General features: G+C 50.0%; 1 protein-coding gene across 1 annotated transcript in view; it reads left to right on the top strand.

Annotated features, from left to right (window-relative positions):
- The first annotated feature begins 1135 nt into the window (after nt 1-1135).
- PINX1 (PIN2 (TERF1) interacting telomerase inhibitor 1) overlaps nt 1136-14223 on the top strand; it is a 71882-nt gene continuing 58794 nt past the window's right edge. The window contains exons 1-4 of the mRNA XM_071547602.1: nt 1136-1181; nt 8802-8911; nt 10658-10750; nt 11072-11150. Of these exons, the coding sequence (XP_071403703.1) occupies nt 1163-1181; nt 8802-8911; nt 10658-10750; nt 11072-11150 (301 nt within the window). The 5' untranslated portion in view covers nt 1136-1162. The remainder of the gene's footprint in view (nt 1182-8801; nt 8912-10657; nt 10751-11071; nt 11151-14223) is intronic.

Consider the following 14223-nt stretch of genomic DNA (forward strand, 5'->3'; position numbering starts at 1 on the left):
GTAGAACTTGTTGCAGAAAGGAAAAAATACCCTTTTGTTCCCACATCAGAGGGGAGTAAGGCAAAAAGCACTGAGGTGATATTCCTGGAGGGAATGTCTGTGTTCTTGAAGGAATCTTGATGTGCTTTGAAAAGGGGAATGAAGGTGTGATTTGTCCAAGGGGGACTTGGGACAAGGGCTGGAAGGACAGGACACAGGGAATGGATTCCCAGTGCCAGAGGGCAGGGCTGGGAAAGGGGATATTGGGAAGGAATTGGTGGCTGGGAGGGTGGGGAGAGGCTGGGCTGGAATTCCCAGAGAAGTTGTGGCTGTCCCAGGATCCCTGGGAGTGTCCAAGGCCAGGTTGGATTCCATTGGAGCATCCTGGGATAGTGGAAGTTGTCCTTGCCCATGGGCTGGATGAGCTTTAATTCCTTTTCCACTCTGGATCCATGAGAACAGCTGGATAAGAGAAGGCTCCAGGGAGACCTGAGAGCCCCTTCCAGAGCCTGAAGGGGCTCCAGGAGAGCTGGAGAGGGACTGGGGCCAAGGTGTGGAGGGACAGGACACAGGGAATGGCTTCCCAGTGCCAGAGGGCAGGGATAGATGGGATACTGGGAAGGAATTCCTGGCTGGGAGGGGCTGGGCAGGAATTCCCAGAGAAGCTGTGGCTGCCCCAGCCCTGGGAGTGTCCAAGGCCAGGTTGGATGCCCTGGGATGGTGGGAGGTGTCCCTGCCCATGGCAGGGGTGGGAATGGATGATCCTTCCCCTCCTTTCCAACCCAAACCATTCCACGACTTTGCAGTTGTTTCACCTTTAAGGAACTCTGTCCCAGCCTGAGCTTTCCCCTGGGCAGGGGCCGCCTCTGTGTGTCCCTTCCCATCCCCTCACGACAGGAAGATTCCGTGGAATTCTGGGACATTCCCCCCTCAATTCCCAGGAATATTCACCACCGAGCCCGCGGTCCTTATTCCCTCTCCACCCCGACCGCTGCCCGTCGCTCCCTGCCGCGGGAGCACAATCGTGTTTTAATAAATTTAATAAAATATCAGCAACTTTACACCCTCTGTGTACACTTTGGTGCCCTCCGCTCTCGCCTGTCTTAAAACTTCCCAAGCAGGCGGCGCTTTTTGTGCGCCGGAGATGAGAAAAGTCCCTGCGAGGGGAAGGAAGGGCCCCAAGATGGCGATGCTGGCGGAGCGTGAGTGGCGATCCCGGCGGGAATGGGGCGGGAATGGGGATGGGGAGCGGCCCCCACAACCCCCACAGCCCTCGCTGAGGGGTCCGAGGGGTGCGGGCGGGTGGCGGTGCCCGATAAGGGGGTTCAGGGGGTCCCAGAGCCGAGGGAAGGGCACAGGGGATGGGAGAGGTGGGATGGGGGGGTCGCTGTGCCCGGGAATGGGGGCTCGGGATTCCCTGGATCGGGAAAAGGGGGGATGTGGGATGGGGGGAGACCGGGAGGGACGGGAAGAGCCTCAGGGGGTCCTCGGGGCTGAAGAATGGGGGGCTGGGAAAGGCAGGGATGGGGGTCCGGGGGATTCCAGGGATCAAGGAAAAGGAGAGTCTGGAAAAGGCAGGAATGGGGGTCTGGGGGGTCCCAGGATCAAGGAAAAGGAGAGTCTTGGAAAGGCAGGGATGGGGATCAAGGGGATTCCAGGATCGAGGAAAAGGGGGAGCTGGGAAAGGCAGGGATGGGGGTCAGGGGTGTCCCAAGATCAAGGACAATGAGGAGGCTTGGAAAAACAGGGATGGGGGTCCAGGGGGGTCCCAGGATCAAGGAAAATGGGGGGCTGGGAAAGGAAGGGATGGGAGTCCTGGGATCAAGGAAAAAGGGGTCTGGAAAAGGCAGGGATGGAGGTCAGGAGTGTCCCAAGATCAAGGAAAATGGGGGGGCTGGGAAAGGCAGGGATGGGGGTCCAGGGTGTTCCAGGATCAAGGAAAGGGAGGGAGGGTCTGGGAGACCTCAGACAGATGGGGAGAGGCTCCCTGGAGTTGAAAAATAGGGAATCTGGGTGCTGGGAAAGCCGGGAATGGAGTCCAGGGGGTCCCAGGTTCAAGGAAAAGGGGAGTCTGGGGGCTTAGAAAAGCAGGAATGGGGTCCAGGGGGTCCCAGCATCAAGGAAAAGGAGAGTCTGGGGGCTGGGAGAGACAGGGATGGAGGTCCAAGAGGTCCCAGTGTCAGGGAAAAGGGGAATCTGTGGGCTGGGAGACCTGGAATGGCCAGGGCAGGGGCTCAGGTGGTCTCCCATGTTGAAAAATGGGGTGTCAGTGGGCTGGAAAAGCCAGGAATGGGGTCCAGGGAGTCCCAGGGCCAAGGAAAAGGGAGTATCTGAGGGCTGGAAAAGCCAGGAATGGGGTCCAAGGAGTCCCAGGGTCAAGGAAAAGGGAGTGTCTGGGGGCTGGAAAAGCCAGGAATGGGGTCCAGGGTGTCCCAGGATCAGGGAAAAGTGGGGTCTGGGAGACCCGGGATGGCCAGGATGGGGTTGTTGAAAAGTGAGGGATCTGGAGGCTGGGAAAGGTGGGAATGGGGGCCCAGAGGGAAGGAAAAGGGAGGTCTGGGAGCTGGGAATGGTGGGATGGCCAGGAAGGGGCAGGGGGTGTTGGTGTTGGGTAAGGGGGGGCAGGGGGTCCTTGGCAGGTTCTTTGTGTCCTGGGGATGCTGTGCCAGGGGAGGTTTGGGATGGATTCCAGGAAAAGGTTCCTCCCCCAGAGGGTGGTGGGCACTGAACAGGCTGCCCATGGAATGGGCACTTCCCAAACCTGCCAGAGCTCCAGGAATGTTTGGACAACACTCTCAGGGTCAGGGTGGGATTGTTGGGATGTCTGTGCAGGGTCAGGGGTTGGATTTGATGATCCTGGTGGGTCCCTCCCAGCTCAGGATATTCTGTGTTTTTATGAACTTTGTTTATCCTTTTGCTGATACTGGGAACAAACAGAACTTCACTTTTGCCTCTGAGGGGACTGAGGGTTTGGGCTCTGCATGTCTGAGAGAATTGATATAAATATTGGATGAATATCCTCTTTGCCAGGCACAGAAAGATAGAAAAGAGAAAGAGAAAGAGAAAACTTGAGAAAACTCTCTCTGAAGTTCAGGAAACAGAATCCCTCAGGGCTGGCCAGAGTAGGAACTAAAAACTTTTGCTGCCAACTTAAAGGTGCTTTCTAAGTTGTCTGTTCTATTAAATATAAAACTTTATATGAGTCAGACAGACTAAACTTAACTAGATTTTCATGTAACAGGACAAATATTCTCCTCTGTGTGAGCATTTTTAATGTCTTTAGTTGCTTTCAGTAAACTTTCTGCTGTCAGAAGACCTGGAAAATGAGAGCACAGAGTGTGGTGAACTTGTGTGCTTGACTGGAGGAAATAGGGACTATAATGAGTAGTTAGAAATTAAGGTTTTGGGTGGAAAATGTGGGTGTGAAGTGAAAAAAACCAAAATTGCATTTGCATGTGTAATTTTCTGGTTGGTTTAGGTGTGAACTTTGGTGCCATTTTTTTTTTCAGAATTTGTTAATTATTTTAATTGGACACTGCACAGGTCAGTAATCACAGAGTAATGGGGGGTGGAAGGGACCTTAAAGCTCGTGCAGTTTTACCTCCCTGCCATGGGCAGGGACACCTCCCACTATCCCAGGTTGCTCCAAGCCCTGTCCAGCCTGGCCTTGGACACTCCCAGGGATGGGGCAGCCACAGCTTCTCTGGGAATTCCAGCCCCAGCTCCTTACAAAAATTCCTTACAGACAAGAATTCCTTCCCAATATCCCCTTTCCCAGCCCTGCCCTCTGGCACTGGGAAGCCATTCCCTGTGTCCTGTCCCTCCAGGCCTTATCCCAGGTCCCTCTCCAGCTCTCCTGGAGCCCCTTCAGGCTCTGGAAGGGGCTCTCAGGTCTCCCTGGAGCTCAGTTTTTTGCTTTAGTCCCTTGGAGCTGCATCCCATGGGATTGGTCACTCCCCACCTGGAGCCATCCCAGCCAGCAGCACCGTCCAGCTCCGTGGAATCACAGAACCCCAGAATGTTTTGTGTTGAAAGAACCTTAAAGATCATCCTCTTCCAACCCTGACACCTCCCACTATCCCAGGATGCTCCAAGGGAATCCAACTTGGCCTTGGACACTCCCAGGGCTGGAGCAGCCACAGCTTCTCTGGGAATTCCTGCCCAGCCCCTCCCAGCCAGGAATTCCTTCCCAGTATCCCATCTATCCCTGCCTTCTGGCATTGGGAAGCCATTCCCTGTGTCCTGTCCCTCCAGCCCTTGACCCCAGTCCCTCTCCAGCTCTCCTGGATCCCCTTCAGGCTCTGGAAGGGGCTCTCAGGTCTCCCTCGATCCTTCTCTTGTCCAGGTGTTCTCATGAATCCAGAGTGGAAAAGGAATTAAAGTTCATCCAGTCTATGGGCAGGGACAACTTCCACTGTCCCAGGATGCTCTAAGGGAATCCAACCTGGCCTTGGACGCTTCCAGGGCTGGGGCAGCCACAGCTTCTCTGGGAATTCCAGCCCAGCCCCTCCCCACCCTCCCAGCCAGCAATTCCTTCCCAATATCCCCTTTCCCAGCCCTGCCCTCTGGCACTGGGAAGCCATTCCCTGTGTCCTGTCCCTCCAGCCCTTGGCCCCAGTCCCTCTCCAGCTCTCCTGGATCCCCTTCAGGCTCTGGAAGGGGCTCTCAGGTCTCCCTGGATCCTTGTCCTCTCCAGGTGACCCCCCCAGCTCTCCCAGCCTGTCCCCAGCCCAGAGGGGGCTCCAGCCCTCAGCGATTCTGTTTTTATACACAAATGATGATTTTCTCCACTGGATGGTGCTGCTCTCCCAGGGATCCATCACTGTCCCATCCCTTCTGAGCTGAATCTTATGGCTGGCAGTTGATACCTTGTTTCCTTTCTCACCCTTAAAACATGAGTGGCCAAACATTTTTGAGAAATCATCTGTTAAACAGTGTTTTTGTTGGGTTTGTGGAAAGGGAAAATGATTTAATGGTTGGTTTGTCTCATGGAGTTGTATCCAACTTTCTTAAATTCTTCTCTAAAGATGAAGCAAGTCTGTTTGGGTTTTTTTTTCCCAGCATCTGTCTTACCCTATTTAAAAATAGGAGTGTGTCAACCTGGCAGAAATCTGAGGATTAATGAAATAGTGGTAATTAAGAAGTTTGAAATACACACATTGCAAGGGAAGGTCTCTTAATTTAAAGCCCAAGAAATATTAATGTCAGGTGCCCTTGTGTTGTGTTATCAGTGTCTGGGAGTGAAACATCTCAGGGCTCCTCCACAAAGAGATATTGAAGAAAAATATCAGAAATTAACTTCTGAAGTGTGGTAGTTGAACTACATGAAGTAACTCAGTTTGGAAGTTAATTTAAATTCACCCATTTGGTTGGTGTGGGTCACTTCACTGTGCAGACAAATCCCTGGAAACTGCAGTGCTTTAACAGCTGTAGGAGTTGCATTGGATTTAATTCCTTGGGATTTGCAAAGTCACCACCTGGGGAACTGGTTACAGAGAGTGGAACACAGTGTGGGCATCCTTAAAGTGTTGTTACATTTAAAGAGGGGCAATGAACAGTTTTTGGTGGCTGAGTGAGAGGAATTTCATGTTAATTGAGAGATTTCAGAGGCAGAAATGAGGAAATCTGGTTGACAAGGAGGGCAGCTGCTCAACTGGGCAGCATCACCTCTGTTAGAATCCAGGCAGAGGCATTAAAGTTGGAGAATCCCACTGAGAACATCGAGTCCAACCATTCCCCAGCACTGCCAAGGCCACCACTGACCATGTCCCCAAGAGCCACATCCACAGGGCTTTTAAATCCCTCCAGGGATGGGAATCCACCACGGCCCTGGGCAGCTGTGCCAGGGCTGGACAACCCTTTGGGAGAAGAAATTGTTCCCAATATCCAGTCTAGACCTCTCCTGGCACAACTTGAGGCCATTTCTTCTCCTCCTGTCCCTGTTCCCTGGAGCAGAGCCCAACCCTCCCCTGGATCCATCAGGGATTGCAGAGCCAGAAGGTCCCCCCTGAGCCTCCTTTTCTCCAGGCTGAGCCCCCCCAGCTCCCTCAGCTGCTCCTGCTGCTCCAGCCCCTTCCCAGCCCCATTCCCTGCCCTGCACACGCTCTAGCCCCTCAGGGTCTCCTGTCTGAGGGGCCCAGCAGTGCCCCCAGGGCTGGAGGTGCCCCAGCAGGGCCAGCACAGGGACTGGCACTGCCCTGGTCCTGCTGCCACACCAGGACTGGTCTAAGCCTGTGGAATTGCTTCTTTTGTGGCTTCCCCACCCTTTGTTGGCTGCACAAGCAGGGCTTAGAGTAGATGCTGCTCTGGATGGAGCTGCCTGATGGAAATAATCACAGAATCCCAGAATGGTTTGGGTTGGAAGGACCTTAAAGCCCATCCAGTCCCACCCCTGCCATGGGCAGGGACACCTTCCACTATCCTAGGTTGCTCCAAGCCCTGTCCAGCCTGGCCCTGGACACTTCCAGGAATGGGGCAGCCACAGCTTCTGAGGTTAATAATTTGTTTCCTGTGGAGAAGTGAACCAAGCAAAGGCTGTGGCTTCTCCTCTCACAGCTCTTGGTCACTTCACCCACTGTAAAATCTTTTTTGGACCATTTTGAGCTTCAAAACATCCGAAGTTTGTTCAAAAAGCCCCCACTGTGCAGTCTGACAGTGTTAGTTCTTTAAGAACAAACCAGAACTGGGCAAAAAATGAGTCAAACATCTCTGTAATATTCACTCCCTCTGGCCCAGATCCCAAATCTGGTGTTTCAGGGAACGATGACTTCCTGATTACATCGAAAACACCTCCCTGGATTTGGCTTCTCCCTGACTTTGTGTGGCCTTGGGTGAAGGGGTCATTTCTGATGCCTCATTTCCCATGGTGGCTAATGAAGTTTGTAATCTTCCTGTCTCCCATCCTTTGTTTGTCTTGTTTATTTAGGTTGCCTTCCTGCTTCTGCTTAGGTGCACACTTGAAGTGCCTTGTTAACTGGCTTTTCTTCCTTGATTTCAAGGAAGCTGTTCCTGGTGGGAGAGGCAAGAACATGCACGTGGGATTGGGGTTTCTTTGGGAATCTGCATAGGATAAAGGAGCCTTGATCCTCCTTTGGATCTCTTAATTGCTGCAATAATTCCTGGTGGCTTCTCAGTTTCCCCATAAACCATTTCTGGCAAATCCAAAAGCTGAAATCCCACTGGGTTGTGTTCATAGAATAGAATCACAGAATCACAGAATGGATTGGGTTGGAAAGACCTCCGAGATCATCAAGTCCAATCCTTGGTCCAACTCCAGTCCCTTTACCAGATCATGGCACTCAGTGCCACGGCCAAGCTCAGCTTAAAAACCTCCAGGGATGGGGAATCCACCCCCTCTCTGGGCAGCCCATTCCAATCCCTGAGCACTCTCTGCAAAGAATTTTTCTCTGCTCTCCAACTTCAATTTCCCCTGGCAGAGCTTGAGCCCATCGTGCCCCCTTGTCCTATTGCTGAGTGCCTGGGAGAAGAGACCAACCCCCACCTGGCCAGAACTTCCCTTCAGGGAGTTCCAGACAGTGCTGAGGTCACCTCTGAGCCTCCTCTTCTCCAGGCTGAACACCCCCAGCTCCCTCAGCCTCTCCCCACAGCACTTGTGCTCCAGTCCCTTCTCCAGCCTCGTTGCTCTTCTCTGGCCCCGCTCCAGCCCCTCAATCTCTTGCCTCAACTCAGGGGCCCAGAACTGAACACAACACTCAAGGTGTGGCCTCCCCAAGGCAGAGTCCAGGGGAAGGGTCACTGCCCTGGGCCTGCTGGCCACGCTACTTTGGATCCAGGCCAGGATCCCATTGGCCTTCTTGGCCACCTGGGCACACTGGTGGCTCCTCTTGAGCTTCCTGTCCCTCAGTCCCCCCAGGTCCCTCTGCCTGGCTGCTCTCCAGCCACTCTGTGCCCAGCCTGGAGCTGCAGGGGGTTGGGGTGGCCAAAGGGCAGGACCTGCACTTGGCCTTGTTGAACCTCATCCCATTGGAATCAGCCCATCCCTCCAGCCTGTCCAGATCCTTCTCCAGATCTCTCCAGCCTGTTCTGATCCTTCTCCAGGTCTCTCCAGTCTATCCAGGTCCCTCTGCAGAGCCCTTCTGCCTTCCAGCAGGTCGACACTCCCTCCCAACTTGGTGTCATCAGCAAATTTGCTGCTGATGGACTCAATCCCCTCATCTAAATCATCAATAAAGATGTTAAACAGGACTGGACCCAACACTGACCCCTGGGGACACCACTGGTGACCGGCCACCAGCTGGATGCAGCTCCATTCACCAGCACTCTCTGGGCCTGACCCTCCAGCCAGCTCCTAATCCAGGAGTGTTCTGTCATTTCTGGTCATTTACATTTGATTTTTGATGTGATTTTTGGTAGGAAAGCAAATGTTAAAACTTGTATGTGCTGATTAAAAGGGATGCTGGACAATGGATTTAGTCCAGAACTGGGTGAGCAGCACTGAAATCACCTCCCCTGTAGATTTCCTGTTGAAGATGTAAAACAAAAGCAGAATAAATATGGAAATTAGGCCTGTACACCTAAATGGTAATCCTTAGAGCCTTCCCTGAACTGCAGCCCATCCTTAGGGACAACAACTTCCATAGCAATTTAACTTTGACATTCATCACATTAATATTTAATATTTTCACCAGCCCTTTTTTGTTGGTTTTCTTTGGTAAGTAACATAATCCCCCCAAATGTGTTTAGTCTGGCATAAGTTCTGTGGGTTTTCTTATGCAATGAACAGCTTTAATTGAACTGATTCAATACCAGGAATGCTGTGGAATGTCAGTAGAACCTCTTGGAATTTTTCCTCCCTGTCCCAGCCCGCAGAAAGCAGAAGTGGTCCGTGGATCCACGAAACAGTGCTTGGAGTAAGGATGACTCTAAATTTGGCCAGAAGATGCTGGAAAAGATGGGCTGGTCCAAAGGAAAGGTAGGATCTAAAGGAGAGTTGTGTGTCTGAAGGGTCTAAAACTGCCAGGGCACTCTGACTCATTCTCTGAAGAGAACTGGAGCAATGTTGGATTTCTACACTTCGTTGCAGAGGTTGGTTTGTGGCTCTGCTGCTTTCCAGTTTTTCTCCCTTCTTTGACAAGGTAATGCCCCCAAATAGGAGCAGGATTTGGCACATTAAATCAGGTGATGGTTGAAGTCTTTAAGTTGCTTTTTTTCTCCCTGCTTTAATCCTTCACCTGTTTTAAAGGTTGCTTCAGATCTGTTCCTTGAACCCTCAAAATGCAGCTTTATCTGAGCTGAAGCCCTTCCCAGCTCCAACCAGTACCTGAGGACTGAGGGCACTGGTTTCTGGCACTAATTAAAACCTCTGGGTTATCCTGCAAGCTGCTCAGCTGCCCCTTAAACCCAGTTTAACTTCCCCAGAGTTGCCTCAGTCGAGCTGAGATTTGGACCTGCACCTCAGCATGTTTAGTGCTAAGATTGCACAGAAAATCTCCACTACCTTCATTCAATTCTCCTCCTGTATTTCCTCTCCCAGACTTTCTTTACCAGGAATAAAATCAGAATCACTCTCCATTCTGTGAATTCTTTAAAGCCAGTTCTTGCATTTCTCAGTGTACCTGAGTTGCCTTAAAACAATAATTTTCACCCTGGATCTTCCTTTCCAACACTTTCAGCTGTACAGGAAGGATTTATGTCTCCATTCCACTACAAACTCAAACAAATGGAACCTCACCTTGATCAAATTAATGAACCCAAGCCCATCAGTGCAGTGAAATTAAGCTGCTTACCCCAGTCCTGTCAGCAGTTGGGTTGGAACTGGGTCAGGGCAGGGTGTGGAGCTGAGAGAGAGCCCTGTTTGCTTCCAGACTTTTTGGTTAGCACAAGTTTCAAGGCAAATTTTCCACCCCACTGCCCAAATAAACTCAGCTGGATTTGCAGCAGCAACAGCCTCATTCCCTCAGGTATTGGATATCCCAGGATCTCTCCACGGGGGTTCTCTCCATGGCTGCACCACATCCTTTGTTAAAGCAAAAACACTTTGCTCAGGGTTTGTTACTGATGACAAATTAGGCAAAAAGCACATAAATTGCAGGAATAAAGTTATAAACCAATTTTTTTCACCCTGATCATACAGTTAAGAAGGATAACATTGGGCCTGAGTGTTGCTTCCCAGATTTGAGTGATGATCAGTTTTAGGACAAACACACCCCAGAGTTGTTTGCTCCAATATTTTCATCAAATTATGAGTGTGAATGAAGTGGAAGAAGTTGTTCATGTCCTGCTGGCTCCAGTCTGATTCTCCCCTGTTTCCCTCCCATATAAATTTATCCTGGATTGTGCTTCCCATGTGGATCTGCCTTCCCAGTGGCACAGGAGTTTCTGGGGAGAGGCCTCTTCTTTTTGTGTGGTGTCTTATTTTAAGATTGTGAACACTCTGAACTTGCTTGGCAATGTCAGGTGGCTTCCTGATTAATCACCCAAGTGCTTAATGTTGTTGCTATTTTAGTGTTTGTAATACTTTGCTGGAGGCTTAAGTAGTAAATTTTAAAAACTGAGTATCTCACCTGTGCTAAATGAGTGAATTCAGTCACAGGCAGGCACATAAACAGTAAGTTGTGATTTCTTGCTCTATTTCATTGCAAACTCTTACAGTACAAAAGCTGTGATTGCTCAGTCCCTGCTGTAAAATCCTTACATTTTACCTTTAAATCTTCCTCAGGGTCTTGGGGCTCAGGAACAAGGAAATCCAGAACATATCAGGGTGAAGGTGAAAAACAACATGCTGGGATTGGGGGCAAACATCAACCACGAGGTGAGAACTAAACCCAGGGGAGGGAGTGGCTCCCATTCCAGCTAAAGCACATTTTTAATGGAATATTAATGAAATCCATTGGTAGTAGAATGTCCCAAACATTGTTTAAGGACTTACAAACACAGCTCTTATAGTTGCATTTCACTCTGCAGGGACTTTATGGGCTCTTGGTGGTTGTACCACCTGTGGAGCTTCTCAGGGTCCCTCCCACCAACAAGGATTGAATATACCCAATGAATTTACTACTTAATATCTGTTTTAGCAGAACTTCTGTTATTTCTGGATATTTCTGCCTGGTATTCACATGGGTGATGTTTACAGGACAACTGGATTGCTCATCAGGATGACTTCAACCAGCTCCTGGCTGAGCTGAATAATTGCCATGGACAGGGTGAACCAGGTGGGTTCATGCTTTGCTCACTCACGTGCTGGAAGCTTAGCAGAGTTTCCATTCTGTGTCTTAAAATAAAAGATGAGCTGAGGCTCATTTTGGGCTGAGAGCTCCTTTCCTCCCCCAGATCAGTGGGAGGCAAAGGATGTGTTGCCATGACTGTGCTGAAGTTTCTCTGCCTGGATGTGTAGATCTCAGTGGGTCAGTTTTGCTCTCAGGACTCAAATAAAGGCTTTTTGTTGAGGAAAGAAAAGAGAAAATGTTTATTTTATCCAGGATAACAATATTTGGGACCTTTTTCTGGCCTATACTTCTTTATGAAGCATCCAGAGTCTGTCTGAAGGCTCACAACACTCACTCACCACTGCCATGCTTTTCCTTCCTCTTGCTAATGAATTGTCACTCCTGGCTTCCATGTTCCAGTGGTTTCTTAAATACCTGAAATTTCCTGTCCTTGGAGAGCTGCTGCTTGGCTTCTGACTCAGAGTTGTGCACTTCTGCTTGGAGTGTGCTGGAATGTGATTTTTGTAGCCCTGGTGTTGAGCACACAAGTGGGGAAACCACAACTTTTCCCCAAAGGGCTATTTATAAAGTCTTCTCATTTTTGAAAAGCTTCTTAGAACTTGGTTTGTAAAAATGAAGTTGGTGGTGGTGTGAACTTACAGAAAGAATTGGCTTAAATGGTTTGTCACCTCTCCTTTAGTGAGACTCAGTTTTAACTTGGATCATGTATCAAAACAACTCCCTGGATTGTGGTTAAACCAAGGGCTCCTGTTTGGACACAGCAAGAACTGTGCCAGAACTGCCAGCTTAGTGAATTTGGCAACTCTTCATTCATTCATTCTTAACCCCTTGAGCAACTGAAGCTTTTCTAGGGGAGGAAATGCAGAAAGAAAAGGAAGAAAATCACTTGGCAAGAAGGTTTTCCAATCCTGGACAACTGGGATTAAAATTTTGAAACTAATGCTTTAAAAACACCTCTTTTAAATTGTTCTCCTTGTGCACTGGAGCTCTGATTGTGATCTGAGGCCACACTTGGTGCTCTCCTTCAAGCCCTTGAGAGGTAGAAGAGCATATCACAGGGGAATTCCAAAAGTTCCTTTCTGCCTTCATAACTAAATCCTGCCCAAGTTCCAGCTTGAGCCATGGGAAGATCAGGAAGGTGTGAGTGGTGGGAAAGTTGCAGAGTGCTGAGCAAAGAGCTGAAGTGACTTGCCCAGGGCCACAGTGAGTCAGCACAGAGGCCCATTGAGCAAGGCTGGCTTGTTCCTCAAGCTGGGCAGTGTTCCCTGGGCCACCACTGCTGCAGGCTGCTCCCTGGAACCTGCATTTCTCCCTGTTTCACTCGGTTATTGCAGGAGCTGGGGCAGCTTTTCAATCACTGAGAAGCAATTTGGGTGCACACTGACAATTCCTGGTCACAATCCCCTTTGGGGATTTACAGAAAACACAAAGCTCTGAAAACCTGTTCTTCTGGCAATTCTTTGAGCTGGCAAAGCTCATCCAGAAAACTCTGCCTGCAGCTGTGCTGCAGGATCAAGAGTTACATTATTGGCCTTCATCCAGCTTCAAACTGCATTAAGTCAGCTGAAAAACTTCATTGTTCTTAAAGAAGTGCTGCAGTTGCCAGAGCTGGATTGCAGTTGGAGACTGGAAAGGGAAGGCCCTGTGGGGGTTGATTTGCCAACATCCAAATACCCTCCGTGGATGTAGTTTTACCTTTCTTTTCCTTTTTCCTTGGAGAGCACCCAGTGAGGGCAGGTTTAATTAGATTAGATGTTAGGAAGAAATTATTTATTCTGAGGATGGGGAGGCCCTGGCACAGGTTGGGCAGAGAAGATGTGGCTGCTCCATCCCTGGATCTCTCCAAGGGCAGGTTGGACAGGGCTTGGAGCAACCTGAGATAGTGGAAAGGGGTTGGAACTGCGTTGTCTCTAAGGTCCCTTCCCACCCAAACCATTCCATGATTCCTGGCTCTTTTGCTGGGATACTCAGTGATGAAATCCATGTCCCTTTCCCATTCCTGGGAACATCCTGTCTGTTCCCATGACATGCCTTGGATTATCCATCCGTATCAGGTTTGCTGCAGAAGTGACACGTGGCTTTATTGCTCTGCCTAAATTGCTTTAAAAAGCAATTAATACTCCTGCAGTTTGTCCGAGGGTTTTCCAGGCCCTGGAAGACACAGGGATGTACCTCCCTGCCTCTTGGAAGTGCCAGCAGGTTTCAGGAGTGAAATTCCTCCCTGGAAGCACCAGGTGGTGCTGCTGCCCCTTTCCCTGGGAGAGGAAGGACTGGAAACCCTTTGCTGGGAAATGCTTTTTTTAGTACAAGTAGATCAGAGAACAGATTTAAAGTGTCACATCTCTGGTCAGGATATTGAGATGCTTCTTTTCCCCACAGAACATTTTTATTGAGGATTTTCTGCTAAAAACTGGGTTTGCTGGTCCTTCCTCTTCCCATTAGGGCTCAGTGTTTAAGTGGGAGAGTGGATCCCACCTTCCTGACACTTGGAAATCCCACTGCAGGCTGAGCATTTCAGGTTTAGGTCAGTGATTCCATCATCAGGTGGCAAGCAGGGAAGTGCTGGAATTCCAGTGTCAGAAAAGCTTGGGCTGCAAAGCTTTCCAGGGTGGGATCCCATAAGAAGGTGACTCAACGTGGCCCTCAGGGATGGGTTCATTTCCTTACCCATCCCAGCTGCCACTGGGAGGGAAAAAACATCTCACCAGAGCAACCTTTTCTGGAGTTGCAGAGCAGAGAATCCCTTGGTGCCTGTTTTCAGTGCAGAACTAATAAAGTAGTTATTAATTGTACAGCAGGTTAATTCTCCACTCCTGAGATTTTTGGGGGGAATCAACAGTTTCTGTGGGTGCCAAGAGGACAAATGTTCCCCTAAAATAACCTGCCACAGCTCAGGAACGTGATACCTCTGCTGTTAAATAATGGGACTAATCCTTCACGTGGCTTTAACCTGCTGACAATCTCCCAAACTCCTCCTGAGTGAGTCTGGGACTTATCCAGCCCCAGAGGCCATTCCCAGGGGACAGTTCAGGTGCAGTCCCTCTCCTGGAAGCTGAAG

Source organism: Pithys albifrons, chromosome 2, assembly GCF_047495875.1.
Source record: "Pithys albifrons albifrons isolate INPA30051 chromosome 2, PitAlb_v1, whole genome shotgun sequence".
NCBI lineage: Eukaryota > Metazoa > Chordata > Aves > Passeriformes > Thamnophilidae > Pithys > Pithys albifrons.